At 39.9% G+C, this 17620-nt stretch overlaps 1 protein-coding gene across 1 annotated transcript in view; it reads right to left on the bottom strand.

Moving 5' to 3' along the window:
- RLF (rearranged L-myc fusion) overlaps positions 1-17620 on the bottom strand; it is a 68284-nt gene that overhangs the window by 16692 nt on the left and 33972 nt on the right. Inside the window, exons 7-8 of the mRNA XM_009893009.1 lie at positions 12384-12516; positions 4955-5157 (exon numbers count right to left, since the gene is read on the bottom strand). Of these exons, the coding sequence (XP_009891311.1) occupies positions 4955-5157; positions 12384-12516 (336 nt within the window). The remainder of the gene's footprint in view (positions 1-4954; positions 5158-12383; positions 12517-17620) is intronic.

Raw genomic sequence — 17620 nt, 5'->3', positions numbered from 1 at the left:
GGGACAGACATAACTGCTCTTTGCATGTCAGAGACGACAAACACTTATAATATCTGCAAATCAGGTGCCACCTCCATCAGGTTGGGCAAGATGGAAAAGCAAGCCCATACCAATGGCCACATGAAAGAATTTTGAAGGTATTCATAGCTGCATAGGAGAGAACATGGCTGTTCTAGCTTACAGATAACAAAAATCGGATACTGGTGCACACCATCTCCCTCCAACATCCTTTGCTAGCCGTACCTTACGTTCTCATCTACCTTCGGTACTTACAGGCACACAGGCTTTCAGTTGTTCCTATTCTTTGTAGGTTACCATTTCTTTCATCACATTTTATAAAGCAAATTAGGAAAACAAAGCTAAGAGACCCAAACTTTTGTCTTTGATAACTTCCACAATTATAGACTGCTATCTCCTCAATATGGCAGCAAACATTCTTAAATAAGAGGCTGCCTGCAGTGGTTCAATACAAGCCTCATCCTGCAGGTCTTGTGGTTTGTTTTTTTTTCTAAAAAAAAAAAAACCAAAAAAAAAACCAAACGAAAATTTTCAGTTCATGTAAATATGGGGTATGTTTCCACCACAAATCTGAGGACGACGTGGCAGCCTGTGATTTATTTGGCCAGGTTTCCCAGTTCCATTAACGGAACAATCACTAAACACCACCACCGTTTTAAAAACTACAAGTTTAAAACCACTTACTAGGGTTTTCCTAGTTCACAGAATCAAAACCCCCATATTTTTAATACCCATCAATTACTCCTCCCTCAGACTCACACGGTAACATGGAACTTCTGCTGCGCACTGGACCAGCACGAACAGCACAAACATCAGCTCCAGCAACAGGCACATCTGTGGTGCTTGGAGAAGCCTGCAGTCAGACAGCACTTTGGATTTGCTCTCCTTCTCACAGAAATTTGATTCTTTCGGGCCAAATTCACTCATATTCAGGACAAGCAACACAGCAGTTTGTTTTCAAGTCCTGTGTATTTCAAACTTTGTCAATAATCCATCTCTTTTCAGATCTTGGTGTTTTTTTTTGTTTAAGTATTATTTAAAACAAGTCCAAATGCACAGCTTTAAATTATCCAGCCATATCCAGTCAGTGACAAACCAGACACCTGCAAAATGAAAGTGTCTTTACTAAACCTGGAACACTGACCAGTGCTCCTCTTACTCTGTTAAAACCCCAACAAGACCAACAGCTGAATGAAAGTCCAGAAACTACAAAATGAACAGTACTAAGATACTTCAAATTAGAGTTGTTGAAAAATGTTGTCATCCTCCCCACGTTCATTAGCAAGAAAGATGCCAGTTTACTCCTCAAAGTTATTCCACAGAACATAAAACCATGTAAGATTTATCTAGTCTGTTTTCCATGTTAATTTAGTTTGAAGAAAACATTTTAACATTACAAAGATATTTCATTTCTTATGTCATCATAAACGTTTCCTACCACTAACCAAAGCCTTCTACTGTTTTTTTAGTAGGACACCATGTTAAAACTCCTTAAAAAAGGGGCACCAAACTTGCTTATCTAGGGAGACTTGCTCTCCTTTCAGGAGCTAGAGATGTACCATGAGCTGGCCAAAAGCAATTACTTAGTTTCAGCTCAGACAGTGTAAATGCCCCCTAGCTGAGTTAGGACAACATACTCTTGAGTCTGTAAATGTAGGCTACTCTTTTGCAGCATATTACTTTATTTACATTAAATAATGCTGCTATAGCTGCAAGAATTTGGGAGCTGCTGCCTCAAAATTTAATAAAAGAACATGTTTTATATGAGAAGTATCTCATTAAACAGAGACAGTTTGCAGGGCATGGAAGACTTGGGTTAAGTTCTTGTAATCTTCCAGTCAAATTGGAAATTATGGAGGGAAGAGAACACTTAGTTTAACTTGACAATGGAAACAACAAGTAACTAAGAACATTTTTGCAAGCAAAGTTATGATAAGCAACTATCCTTCCCCAGTGTTTTAATAAGCTTCATTGTCTTTCCCTCTTGCTCTTTTAAGCATACAATCAAGAACAATTCCTTATTCTGTAGGCAGTGTCTGGAGAGGGCCTCCAATTAAGCTTCCCAGTTGAATTTTTTATGAATGGGATTATGGGCATTGGCTTAAATTCAGACTTTCTCAAGTGCTTTACTCTCAGATTTTTGAATGGTCTTTCCCAAAGAAAGTCCAGACTAAGAAAACCTCTACTTTGGTGATAAGAGATGGCTATATGGAACTCAAATGCAACCTAGCAAACAGTTACGCTGACATGCTGCAGAGATGACCAGCTATGATTAAAACAATCAATCTGGCTTTAATTTTAACTGCTATTTCATTTGAAACTGCTGTTTTATTGCTACTTGTGGCTGGCACTTCCCTTGCAGACAAAGCCACCTTATTACAAAACATCTGGAGTTTCATGCTTTTTGCAATAGTAAAAGATGTTACTAAGTACTTGTTAACTACCATGTAGGAGAACCTCTTTAATTAGCGTTTTAATAGGTTCAATAAAATTGACAAATTCAAGCCAAACATTGGAATTGGTAAGTCAGACAGCAATTCTTTGTTCTGTTACTTTCTACATTTCTCACAGAGTAGCATAAGATTCTTGTGAACAAATAATTACATAGTCATATTATCTATCACATGTGTGCCTTCGGATCAATTCAAGGTACCAGAAGGTGCCAGAAATGCAAGGGACAACTTTAGATACAGTATATATACCTACAGAGTTATAACAATATATACATATATAAACACATACATATATGTATGTATGTATATCACAGCATAGTTCAGGTTGGAAGGGACCTTAAAGACCATCTAGTTCCAACCCACCTCCCACTAGACCAGGTTGCTCCAAGCCCTATCCAGCCTGGCCTTGAACACCTCCAGGGATGGGGCAGACACAGCTTCTCTGGGCAACCTGTGCCAGGGGCTCACCACCCTCACAGTAACAAATTTCTTCCTGATATCTAATCTAGATCTCCCCTCTTCTAGTTTGAAGCTGTTAGTCCTCATCCTACCCCTACACGCCCTTGTAGGAAGTCCCCTCCAGCTTTCTTGTAGGCCCTCTTCAGATACTGGAAGGCAACTATTAAGGTGTTCCTGGAGCCTTCTCTTCTCCAGACTGAAGTTTTTGAGTGTGACCACCCAGCCAGTTCCTTATCCACCAAGTGGTCCATCCATTAAATCTTTGTCTCTCCAATTTAGAGACCAAGATGTCATGCAGGACAGTGTCAAACGCTTTGCATAAGTCGAGGCAGATAACATCTGTTGTTCTCCCCTTATTTACCAACACTATACGGAAGGTCACCAAATTTGTCAGGCCTGACTTGCCCTTGGTAAAGCCATGTCAGCTGTCACCAATCACTTCCTTATTTTCCAGGTGCCTTAGCAGAGTTTCCAGGAGGATCTGCTCCATGATCTTGCTGGGCACAGAGGTGAGACTGACTGGCCTGTAGTTCCCCTAGTTTGTTTTTTTTTTTTTTTTCCCCTTTTTGAAAATGGGGGTTATATTTCCCTTTTTTAGTCAGTGGGAACTTCAGTAGACTGCCATGACTTTTCAAATATAACAGAAAGTAGCTTAGCAACTTCATCTGCCAGTTCCCTCAGGACCTGCGGATGGATTTCATCAGGTCCCATGGACTTGTGCATCTTCAGGTTCCTTAGATGGTCTCAAACCTGATCTTCACCTACAGCGGTCAGGTCTTCATTCTCACAGTCCCTGCCTTTGCCTTCTGCAACTCAGGCAGTGTGGTTAGAGCCCTTGCTGGTAAAGACTGATGTAAACAAGTCATTGAGTACCTCAGCCTTCCCCATATCCCGGATCTCTTGTTTCCTTCTGGAGAAGGCCCACATCTTCCCTAGCCTTCCTTTTATCACTGACAAGTTTTTCTTGTCGCCCTTGATGTCCCTGGCCAGATTTAATTCTATCTGGGCTTTAGCTCGCCTAACCTGGTCCCTGGCTGCTCAGACAGTTTCTCTGTATTACTCCCAGGCTATCTGTCCCTGCTTCCACTCGCTGTGTATATGTATAGGTATGTACATATACACACATGTATGTATGTATGTATGTATGTAACGCTATTGCCTATAGATAGTAGTAGTTCACCAGCCTTAACTTTTAGGAGCTCAGCAATTTAACTTCCAAGCCTGTCCTAGCCATTCCAATCACTTCCAGTTCCTTTAAACAGTTTACATGTATAACACTCCAAACAAGTCTGCCACTCACTCAGGAAGTGCAGACATCAGAGTTGCATTTTTTTTTTTTAAAAATACATGAACCTTCTCTTGGTTTCACAGAGCCTTACTCAAAGTGTTCAGGTCCCACACTTAAAACTACACCAAACCCATACAACTCTAACAAGAACAGTGAGACTGATAAAATAACAGATGTCTGAGACCAAGAGGCAACAGAAGCAAGGGTTGTATAACCGCTGTTAAGACTGCAACGAGTTAACAAAAATCATTACTATGACTGTTACTGTAAGGGGAAGACTAACTAACAAAAATAGGTCTAGGGTTCTGGAGCAACAACTCTAAAGGGGTTTCTGTTTGTTTTGTGGTTGGTGTCTTTTTTTTTTTTTTTTTTCCAAAAAAAACCTTCTCTTTCATAGGTCAGAATGACTCGAAGAGAAGTAACTGCTCTAGTACTAGTATTTGAGTCAGAAAAGACAGCTTTCCAATTATGTTTTGCTTACAAGGGGAACTAAAGTTACAAGCTTTATTTTAACCTTTGAAACACATCTAACCTCGAATGCAAGCATATAATATATACTTATCTACAGCAGCAGTTAATACAAATATGATTTCCTACTGCAGTCTGCACTAGATCATTTCTCTTTTGGAACTCTGCTGCAACAGTTTCAATCTTCAGCTTCAGTTCTCAGTATTGCAGAAATAAATTAAAAAATGCTTGACAAATACACATTAAAAAGGGACTATGGATTACTAACCTCCTTAATGGAGTCTTCGTTAGGCAGCATAGAACACACACATGTGATGTAGGCTTGGCGAAAAGATGAAACATTTGCAATTTCTGGAGAATCTGCACACAATTTTGACAAGAAAGTAGCCTGTGGGATGCAGTTTGACTTCATCAAATGTTTTATTCGCATCTGCAGAAAGGAAGGCCCTTCTCGTGTAATCAATTTATTAGCTAGAAAAAGAAAAAAGCCTTTGAGAATACACCAATTTACAGCTGACAACTGAAATTGTCTCACTGCATTCACACTTTATTTTATTACAAACTTGTATAAGTAAGGTCAGCTTTCTTATGAAACCCTAGGCAAGATAAAAAGTGACAGAAATACATGGAATATTTTCTCTCAAATTCAGACCAACTGTATAGGGAGAAAATGCTGGGCTACAGAAAAAATACATTCCCCCCTCTCCCCCCAAAAATAGCATCCATTAAGACAATAAGTATGCCACAGCAATGGCAAAAGGACACTTATCAGACCATATAGTATTTTGAACAAGATACAAGTAGTTTAGCTGACATTCAAAGTCTTTAACTTTTAATTGTAGCTTCATATTCCAAAGAGTCGAAAATATTTCAAACAAGGCATTATGCACTTTTCAACTGGAGATTTTTCCACCCAAGCTGTTAAAACCCCACATAATGCCAAAATACACAAAATTAAGTTGCGGGTGAAAACCTTATCTTTGTGGTACTTTAGAAGAATTGTGTTTAATTATGCTTTAGATCAATCAAATACAATCAATCATTATGAGGCTTGATGAACAAATTCAATAGTAAAAATGTAACTTCAGTTACAAAATCCAGCATCCTGTAAATACTTATAAAAATGTATTTTTGTAAGTAGTCAGCAAAATTGACTTAATTTGATTAAACACCTCACAGATTTAGTTTGGTTCTCTCCCCAGGTATTTATCACAGAATCACAGACTATCTCAAGTTGGAAGGGACCCTTAGGGATCATTTGAGTCCAACTCTCTGCTCCTTACAGGACTACCTAGCACTAAGCCATACGACTAAGAGAATTGTCTAGATGTTCCTTGAACTCTGACAGGCTTGGTGCCCTGACCACTTCCCTGGGGAGCCTGTTCCAGGGACCAACCACCCTCTCAGTGAAGAACCTTTTCTTAAGATCCAGTTTGAACTTCCCCTGATGCAACTTCATTCCATTCCCTCCTGTCCTATTGCTGGTCATCAGAGATCAGATCTCCTCTGATCAGCACACCCCCTCTGCTGCCCTCCTTGAGGAAGGTGCAGACTGTGATGGGGGCACCCTTCAGCCTTCTCCAAGCCGAACAAACCAAGCAACCTCAGACGATCTTTGTAAGCCTTGCCCTCAAGGCCTTTCACCATCTTGGTCACGTTCCTCTGGAAACACTCTAATAGTTTGAAGTTCTTCTTCTATTGAGCTGCCCAAAACTGCACAGAGTACTCAAGGTGGGGCCTCCCAATCTCCTTCCTCAACTGGCTCGTGATGCTGTGCTTGATGCACCCCAGGACATGGTTGGCCCTTTGGGCTGCCAGGGCACAGTGTTGACTCATATTCAACTTGCCATCAACTCAAAACCTCAGAGGTCTTTCCGTGAGGCTGGTCTCCAGCCTCTCACCCCCTAACTTGTACATATAACCAGGATTACACCACCCCAGGTGCAGAATCCAGCACTTAACTCTTGTTAAATTTCATACGGTTGGTGATTGCCCAGCTCTCTAGTGTATCCAGATGTCTCTGTAAGGCCTCTCCTAATGTAGTATCATCAGCAAACTTATTTAATGTACATTTGACTCCTGCATCCAGATAATTTGTAAAAACGTTAAAACAGCGCTGGTCCTAAAATTGAGCCCTGGGGAACGGCACTGGCCACCAGGCTGATGTAACCCTATTTAATACAACCCTTTGAGCTTGACGCATCAGCTAATTGCTCACCCAAAGTATTATGGGCTTGTCTAGGTATACGCTGGACATTTTATCCAGAGGGATACTGTGAGAGATAGCATCAAAAGCTTTGCTAAAGTAGATGTACTTTGTCCTAGCTGACAAAATAGTATGCTTCAAGACAGCTATGTTGCTATCTCCAGCTTAACATTAACATCTACAGAAAGGCTTGATACTAGCCTCTGGATTTGTGTGTATTTCAAAAGACCCTTGAAAATGAAAAAGAGTCAATACATCCTTATACTGCATGCAATAATACATATCAACTAAGGAACAAATTGTTTGATGATCTGTAGAAGAAATTACAGAAATGCCCGAGACATTCTGATGAAACACATTAGAACTGGTGTGCTACCTGTAAAGCCTGCAAGAGACTCTGTATTAGTTAAAAAAAAAAAAAAGCTTGCTTTAGAATAACAACTTATTGGAAGAGCCATTGCATAAAAATATTTTCACTATGTTACTATCTTATTATACTGTGAGAGATGGGTATCTGAGAAACCAACAGTATGAAAATTTCTGAGAGGACTATATGAAATAGAAAACACAAAAATTCTCATGCTTTTTGCACTTTTTGTCCAAACAGAAGAACACGTTCTAACAGACACTACACTAGATAGCAGAAGGCTTACAACACGCACCTGAACAGAAGACTCCAAGTACATACTACATGCTTGTAGTGAGACTTACTAGTATTCTGCAGAAGTTTGCTTAGTGGCTCATTAGAGACTGTTTTAAGATTCAAGTCTATGGTACTGGTTTCCATCTTTCACAGGAAAAACCTCTGAGCAGTAAACTCTTGACATAGCTGACACTGACACTTCACATTACACTAACTTCAACGGAGAAGATAAAAAAAAGCTGGCTGATCAAGACAGAGTCTGCAGTAAGATCTCCAGTTGCCAGGAAACAAGCTTCCTCTCTTTCTTAAAAATTACATCTGTATATGACACTGTGCTTGAAAATTTATCAAGGAAAAACAACAGCGCTGCAACATCCATCCTATGTAATGTAAGAGATTGCTACCACAACAAGGTGGCCAAGAGATCACTGTTAAGGGAGAACTCTAAGAAGGCTTGCTTACTCAACATCAGAACAAAGTAATCTATCCAGGTGAAGCATACTATTCATGGACATGTCAGTAATGCATTTTAGTGCCCACAAGCATTCAAAGCAGTTCTGTAGTCTCAGTTTCTACAGCTCTTGGCTCACAGAAAAATTAATGATTTTTTTTTCAGGTCGATGAGAAGAATAAAAGAAATACTAGGAAAAAATAAGATATTCTATTTACCTGCTCTAAGAATGATTTAAATTCCTCGTTTCCTACTACACAGCTAGACACACACTTGGCAATTGCTCAAATGAAGTTTTTACTGACATGTCAGAGCCAGCTAGTCAAGACATGGGAAGTGCTTTAATAGTACCTGCAGTCAGCCAGACAAATTATATGTTTTCAGCTAAACAGTCACATTTCTATCTTTAAGCACAGATGAGAGAAACTTGCTAATGAAATACAGAAGGTGGACTCACTGCTGGTATGGACAAGAGAGCATCGACTCCTTGCAATCTTTGGCTGTGCACCTCCTCCTGCCCCAAGGGCAGAAGGTCTGTGCCCTGGGCCCATCCCTCCACACCTGGGTGAGGGCGTATTGAACTCCCCAAAGCAGGAAAACTACAAATTAAGCTCCTCAGTCATGCAGATGTAAGTGATGAAGGGAGGAGCAAAAGCCAGATACCTGACTAGCGATTTATTTCCATCTTAGCACTTTGTTTTCCTCTGAAGTGTCTATTCTTTCCCAATAGCCTGCCTGCAACAACCTCCCTTCCTGCCTGCAACAACCTCCCTTCCTGCCTGCAACAACCTCCCTTCCCCTGAAAAGGGAACAAAACCTCATTTTGCTGCCTATTCCGTAGAACAGTTGTTTTCCTGTCAGAGAACCTAATTTTGTACTCAATCCTACATCTGTTATGTTTCCAAACATGTCCACGAACGGATTTTCTTGTTCTTTTTCTTCCTAGACCTCCTGCTGTTGTCTGCTCTGTCCCAGTGTTCTACTAAGCATCTCAGGACTAAACAGCTTGCTATAAAAATCAAAGACAACTTGTAACCCTTCCCTCTTCCGAACCCTTTACATTAGTAAAGGGTCAGTGCAGTTTCAAATTCTACACATATCTAGATGGCCCTCTTATCCCAGGACCAAAAGGTAAGGATAAGATATTCCCCTCTCACCCAAACCACTTGCAATACAAGATGAATTTAAGTTATACCACAATATTGTGAATACAGCCTTTATAAAGCATGAATGTCACTAATGCGTGACAAGAGTGCGGGTCACTATGAGAAATGTTCAAGAGAAACAGCATCTTGGGTGAGCATTTCCACTGAAAGTATCTCTGGAACAGGACAACAATGTGCTGAAGTGCAGTAAAGTATACTAAGTATGCACAAACGACACTGAGATCTGTATTTTCCAATAGCAGTGTGGTGGACAGTTCTTCCAGCTTTCCTGCAAATCTACTCATGTCAATGCAGACATACCAAGATATTGGTATTCATCTGCTGCACACAGCAACAAGCTCACCCTAACCCTTTTGTTCTTCCTGAATGATGGTATTTGTTAAGAAAAAAAAGTAATATCTTGAAATAAGAGTATTAAAGCTAGCTTTCATAGGCATAAAAGAACATCAGAAGTCAAGACTGCTGAACAGCAACTATTATGTTCACTTTGGGATGCTCATATCATTTAGTCATCTAAAAGGCTTCAACAGCAATGATGTTTTTGTGGCCCTTTCATCAAGCAAATACTCATGCCCAAAACAACCATCTTGAGCCAGCTGACAGTACGAAACAGCAACAACCACCCTAGACACATGGCAGTTTAATTTATTAATAGCCATAGAAGCTGCAGATAGAACTCAAGCTGCTATGAAACTCTTGCTGGAACACATCTGATAAGCCATATTTACAGTTGATGTCAGTTCCCTTCCAGGGCCAGTACATTAAAAAAGAATAAATAAATATTAAGAACTCTAAAGAGAGACAATAATATGTCACATTTTCAGGATCTTCAAGTAACGATCTGATGATTATTAAGATGAACTACTGCTTCACAAAACAAAGCTCCAGCTGAGCACATTGACCTCTCACATCTGACTTAACAGCGGCCCCCAACTGCAAAAACTAGGAATGCCTTTCAGACACACCCCACAAAGGGCATGAAATACAAGCTATTCAAAGAAACGAAGTTTTAGGTGACTGAAATAGCATTGATTTACGACAATACTTCAGAAGACACTCTGTGAAACTGTTGTTGTAATGAAGGATAAAACGGCAGTTTGGCTAAAACAACTGAAAAACCATTGTTCTCAAGCTCTTTCTGCAGCCCTTACTCAACATGCCTAACGGCAGAACTGTCATCCCTGCTGTGACCTGTAGAAAGTGGATTTTGTTTCCTGCTATTTCTATTAAATGGAGCCTGGCAGTCAGAAGAGAACACCACACAGATCAAAGAAGTGACACAAGTAAAAGAAGGAAGACAAACCTAGTAACCAACCAGTTACTTATGATCTCCTATTACAGCTACAAGCATTTACTCGATGTGATTCTGAAAGTAAAAGATGATTAAGTTAACCTCGTAGACATCTAGAGATAGTTGCTTAACCTCAGCTCCAACCATGTCCTACACAAGGCCAAAAGAGTAAGTCCGGCTACCCTGACATACTTTCTGCAAGCCAAACAATATTATAGCAGCATCTGACTCCCTGATGCAGACAAAAGAAGGGACTGAACAAAGAAACTGAAGTAAAACACAACCAGTAAGATTTTACTAATCATAACAGATAGTATGACACAGCTTCATGGATCATTTGAATTTTCAGCAATAACTTTTGCAGTCATTGAATTACACTTGTCTGATGATGTCAAGAAGATGAACCAGTTACATTAGCAGCACAATTTAGGAGTCAAAAGATTTTCCGTGCTATAATTTGTTGGGATAGAGAGAAGGATTTCTTTAAGTTTTCATTTCGCCTTGCACCAGAACATAGGGCATACAAATCTGGCACATTCATCTTGCCTTCTGAGAAAAGAGTAAACTTTACATATGCACTCAATCTACTTCTCTCTCCCTCTAACATTTTAGAGTTTTATGACTCACAATATGCATTAGTTTGATCTCTTTGAAATGTTATTGAATAGCTGGTAACAGCAGACTGAATCCTATGCCCCACCTTGTCTTTCCCAGCCTTATGTTCTCTTCAACAATCCCCTGCTGCTCTTCAATACCTGGGAGTTTGCAAAGCTAGCTAACCTTTAGCCCTCAACTGGGCTACCACTAAGTACTGGATTCTTCAATAGCTGAAGGCTTTCAGAATTACAAACCAACTTTGAAATGCAAGTCCTTTTGAGTAGAAATACACTAAGAGCAGCAACTGTGCAATTGGTTGGCCTAACAATACTATAAATGAAAGACTCCAAGACAGGAAGTTAGTATGGAATACAATTCTTTTCAAGACATGTTGGAGATGGGATTAAGTGCTGTTTGGAGTTCAAATGTTTCTGCCATACTACTGAATACCTGAATCGAAGGCTAGCAAAGACTGCATCCCACCCTTGGCTGCCTTTTTTTTTTTTTCCTCATGCTTTCTAGCACAGGGAAGCAACATATCCTCTCAAAAACCACCTTAATGTGTTTCTCATTTATTAAAAAAAGTACTAACTTAACACAACTCGAAGAGAGGCTACCCAAAGCCAGAAAGAAGGATTCTGCTATAGAAGAAAGCTTGACTTAAAATCCCTTTTTATGCTCCTTTAATTTTTAAGAAAATATTTTAAGCTCTTCTTGCCCTCTGTATTGTTTTTAACTTTAGATTACCACTAAGGTAAACTGCATTCTCATGTGCCGTTAATGGAATAGTTAAAAGGAATACCTGCAAGTACTTAAAGTGACACTAAAACCTCCTTTTCCTCACCTCTCAACATTTTCTGCTTCAAGATCTTATTTCCACAGTCTAAACACAATGAGCTTCCCAGCCCAGAGCTTAATTAAAAGAAAACTCCACGCTCATGTCACCCCTCCATATGCCTCTGAACATACACAGTTCCTCCCTGTGAAGCGTTCAGGAAAACATTTAAAAAGCACAGAATTACAAAGAACAAACCACCTCAGGGAGTAAAATTTTTGTATTTTTATGATGGAAAAAAAATAATTCTGTTGAAAAATGGATTTTCAAAATATTCAAAATGATGGACAGTATAGCTCAAAAAGAGATTCATTAGCAAGGACACATTATTCATAGTGCCAGAAGACAGTTCCATCATAAGTATCGTTTACTAATATATAAATACTACTGCACAAGGCAATTTAAAATACAACTCTGTTGTGACTTCAAATCACTGGATCCCCACCAAAACTTCACCAAGTAATTTTTTTTAATAACAACATACCATCTTTAAAAATCACATTCTTACCTTCCTCAGTTTCTACTGGTTGCTGGGATAGAATTTTAAGAAGAACTGGATTCTTCCATACTCCTTCCCTTGTGATATCCACCAATATTTGGAGGTTGTTATTCCCAAACTCCAGTAAAGCATCATGTGAATCCTACAAAATAAAAAAAAAAAAGGTCATTAAAAGTCTTTGCTAAAAAGTAAACCAACACAATTTTACATTATCTGCTCTAGTATCTGACTGTATTCTAATAATTTCAGACCATTCTTTTAAGTCGTTTTGTTTTGGCATGTTTGCAGTGGGATTTTAACAGTATGTCATTTCACTTCTCTAATCCTACAGCAAATCTTCCCAATTTCAAAGTACCAAAAGTTAACTGAAATGGCTTAACTCAAAAAGCCTGTTCTGCAGTTGTAACTCTTCTGCAATTTTTGATTCTCCATGTACACGTGTACATATAAATAAAATTACAGAAATTGTATAAAATACAAAGTATTATTTTGTATCAAAGCGTTTAGTGCCATTTAAGAAACTGGAATGAAGATTCAAAATGAGTAACAAAATTATGAGTGTAAAATTTTACATTTAGTGTTAACACTAGTGAGACGAGTCAGTCAAGTCACTTCTCCAAGAATTATTATAGCCACCACTCACTAGTTTGAGGAAAGAGAACAGGGGGAAAGCAGGGGGGGAAATATCCTTAAGCTACTTAAGAAGCAGTGCAATGGGAGACACTCAAAAAGGACTTTCATATACTAAGAGTCAGGTAAGGGTGATATGAACATGCAGGTTTCCTGAAGGTGAGAGATGCATGAAGTTTCAGCGAACTTAAGAAGGAGAAAGCAGAGCACAATATCCACAGCAGAGACTGCTGTACAATACTCGCAAACTGGAACATGAATAATTTCTTTTATTAAGATGAAAACATCCTTCTACTGGATACAGATACACCATTTCCTTAGAAACTAATCCCTCTCAAGCCCATTTACTCTAATAACCAGGGATTTCCAATCATGACAGTTTTGATGCTGTGAAGGCTGACCCAGAGACTCTGCACACTGAACAGTTCTACAGCTGAAGTTCATCCACCAAACGCGTACACACAGCATAACGCTCAGAGTGATCAAGGCCCTACCACTTTTAATTCTGTAAATCCAAGGAGTGAAGAAGGGAAGGGAAGAAAAAAAAAAAAAAAAAAGAGAGATGTTACACATGAAAGGAAACCTAGAGTCTAACACAGAAGAAAAAGCAACTGGAAACAGATTCTAGCACTTAATGTCCCTAGCAGGAAAACCAATCTAGGCTGACTTACACTGAAAAAATTAAAATATCACCACACAGAATTTCCTAACACTGACAAATTGAAGTCAACTAACTGTAGGCAATTTGTGGCTACATGTTCAGTAAAAATGCTTCTCACATGAGTCACAACACATCTTAAGTTTAAGAATTAGTTTCATATATGACAATGTCCCCTAGTTCTAATGAGCTGTGCTTTAAGTTGGTAGATGCTATTATTAACGTCAGGTTTGCTTTCAGTAGCCTCTGTTGTATCCTCTCTAAATGCCAGAATCAATTCCATGTTCTGAATTATCATAGTTAATGCTATGACCACTGGCAACACCAGAGTAACCAAAGAGCTGTCATGGGCTGTCAAAAGACAGCAATAAACTGCATTCCACATTGCAACATACAAGACATGTTTTTCAAGTTCCTGAGTTACCTTCTACAACCAAGTGAATCTGCTATGAAAATATCCAAGTCTTTTCCATTAACAGTAAAAGGCAATTTGCATTTAATGATTAGACAGATGTCCTTTAACAAATTAGATATTGATGCTTGCCATGGTTTAACCCCAGTCAGCAGCTAGGACCATGCAGCCACTTGCTCACTGCCCTGGCTAGGATGGGGAAGGGAATCAGCAGAGTAGAAGTGAGAAAAAATCATTGGTTGCGATAAAGGCAGTTTAATAAGTAAAGCAAAAGCCACACACGGAAGCAAAGCAAAACAAGGAATTCATTCACTGCTTCCCTGCAGGCAGGTGTTCAGCCATCTCCAGGAAAGCAGGGCTCCATCATGCATAACGGTGACTTGGAAAGACAAACACCATCACTCCAAACATCCCCCCTTTCTTCTTCCTCCCCAGCTTTATATACTGACCATGACATCACACGGCATAGAATATTCCTGTAGCAAGACATTCTGCCTAGCATTGTCTTGAACTTTGCCCTACTTTTAAGAGTTTTCTGGGGGAAAGTTACCAGACATGGGGAGGTCATACAGTCCTCCACTTCAAAGGACGCTGAGGATTAGCCTGATGCAGCAGCCCCAAAACAAATGTCACAAGGTAAGATGTGAAACCAGATGTTCCACAGGGTAGGATGTGAAACCAGGCATTTCCAGGAGGAACAAAGGAATAAGAGGAATAAAACAGTGTTTCGCTGAGCAAGACTGTTTGGCTTAGCAACAAATGAATGGCAGTCAGTCGCTTTATACTATAAAAGCTTAGTCTCCTCTTTGATTGAGAAGGATTCTAGTACATTCCCCTCCACAGCCATGCTTGGGATTCCTCCCTTGAGTGGGGACACCCCTCAAGGTTACCCCCCGAGGCTAAGCCCCAGACATCAACTTGGGTAAGTAACATCAATATCTATAAAATAATTACTTATCAAGCTAGCTTTCAACTATTGATTTAGTAAATGATAATTGTAATAAAAAGCAGCTACAGCTTTTATACTGTGTAATAGATGTTCTGAGTAATGTCCTTTAGCCTGAACACTCCATTATAAATTGAAATAAAATTTTATTTTGCTTGCTTATATATCTCAGTTTGCCATCCTTAACCGTGTGGTACAATTCCTTTGGTCAGCTGGGGTCACTTGTCCTGGCTGTGTCTCCTCCCAACTTCTTGTGTGTTCCCATCCTGCTCGCTGGCAGGGTGGTGTGAGGAGCAGAAAAGGCCTTGACTGCTCAGCAACAACCAGAAACATTAGTGTTGCTTTCATCCCAAATCCAAAACATAGCACTCTACCAGCTGCTAGTAAGAAAATTAACTCTATCCCAACTGAAACCAGGACAATGTTCAATATCAGATGACCAAATTCAGACCAACTTTGACATTTCAATGTAACTATCAATTTCCTTTCTAATACTGTAGCAAACTGCACTCCATAAATCTCTGCACAGGAGAACTTGGCTTTAACTCTTGGGTGAAGCATCTACCATTACAGAGTGAAGGTTTATTCCCAACAAAAGATTCATGAGGGGAAAGTTACATTCTGGAAGTGAAGGTTTCAATTACTTCGGTCCATAGCTGTCATAAGTGATTCTCAGAAGTTGCTTAAAGGAGTCCTCTCAAATAATTTTAAAATCATACTATCAGACATGGTAGTTAGCAAATCCTAAATTAAAGTGAAGCATACCTAACACAGGGTTCTTCCCTCCTCACTCCCCAATTAGGTGTATCTGCTCAAAGTATACCATAGAATACTTTTGTACTATATGGAATAAACTCAAGTATTACTTCACAACTGAAGCCTGTGTCCACTGGCAAGTGTACATGGATCCATTCATACCCTCAATAGTCTGTCAGTCTCTAGAATATGAAACTAAGCATATGGGGCTCTTCAAGGAGTCTACGCATCCAGACGACTTTGGGGCATTCTTTCACTAAACTGAGAACACAGGCAAGTTTAGGTGGAAGTCATTCCCAGCAAGCACCAAGTGAAGATTTCAACAATCAAAAGGGGACAACAGAAAGATGCATATACTCCTACAAAGCTCATTATAGAAACCACCTTCCTGCTTGCTCATCTAGCGCACAATGAATTGTGAAATTTTAGAGGATGAGCAAGAACACTGGGTGGTGTTCAGCAACGCAGGTGTTAAGTATCAGTAAGAGAACTTGTCACAAGAAGCCCACGGAAGTCAAGAAAAAGTAAATCACATTCTGTAAGTTTCCATGTAAGCTGATAACACAGCACAAAATGTATTCCTGATTCCAGAAACTGGAACTGTACTCCATAGCTAAGCTAATCTTCTTCCTACACTAGTATACCATAAAAGTAACATGATGTCCTGACTAACCTTTAAAGTAACAGGATTTCCAGCTATAACTAGTCTTTAATGTAATAGGCAAATGGGAAACAAGGAAGGAAGCAAAAAGTAAGCTATCAGTTGTCATTGTTAAAATCCTATCTAACCATCCACCACCTCCAGCTGCTAATCAGACTTCATGTCGCACAAGGTTTGATGCTTGACAGGGACTCAGATCTGGGGTATTGCAGAGAAGCTGCCAAGGCTTGTCCTCAGACTATCACCACTTGCCACTCACACACCTGGACACCAAGCACACTGCACATCCAGAATAAATACAAGGCTCTGGGGGCCAAGCTGAAGGACACGAGCATCCATCTGGTTTTCTTCACTTTGCTGAGGAAAATATAAGACTGAAAGCAAAAGGAAGGACAAGAGAAGTGTGAGACCAGCTCAACAGGACAGGGCATTGAGGAACAGAGCACACTGAAGACGCTAAGGTACTCAATAACTTTGCCTCACGTTTTACTGTTAAGGTCTGTACCCTGGCCTTCCTGGTCCAGGTGGGGTGGGGAAGGGGCATGAAGCAGCACAACACACATCAAGATGTTAAGACCAAGGGAAGGAGACCCCAGGCAACTACAGGCCAGTCAGCATAACCCATCTCCAAAAAGGCTATGGGGCAAATTCTCCTGGAAACCACATCCTGAAGAACAAAAATGCGTCTGGGAACAGCCAGGACTTGCCAAGTACAAGTCACACTTTGTCAACCCAACTATCTTTTGTGATGAGGTAATCCGCTACAGATGACATTAGAGTAGTCAGACTTAGCAAGGCTTCTGACAGTCTCCCGTAGTATCTTTTAAACCAGATTTTTAAAATATGGGAAAGTGGACAATAATGTAGGTGGAAAAATCAGCCCAATTGCCAGGTTTGAGACCAACTGTGCAAGAAACAACTGGCAGCTGTCTCCTAGTAGCATTTCTTGGAGTCAACACTGAGCTGGTACTTTTAACATCTTTATTAATTGTCTGAGTAATGGGACAAAGCATGTTCTCTGCCAGTCCACAGCTCATACAGAACTTGGAGAGCAGCTGGCACTGGAAGGCAGGGCTACTATTCACAGAGACACTCAACAGACCACAGAACATCACTGACAGGAACTAACTGAAGTTCAAGACAGGCAAATGCAAAGCGCTGCACCTGGCACAACCCCAAGTAT

Source organism: Charadrius vociferus, unplaced genomic scaffold (assembly GCF_000708025.1).
Source record: "Charadrius vociferus isolate BGI_N301 unplaced genomic scaffold, ASM70802v2 scaffold459, whole genome shotgun sequence".
Taxonomy (NCBI): domain Eukaryota; kingdom Metazoa; phylum Chordata; class Aves; order Charadriiformes; family Charadriidae; genus Charadrius; species Charadrius vociferus.
This window is presented reverse-complemented; position numbering and strand designations above follow the sequence as displayed.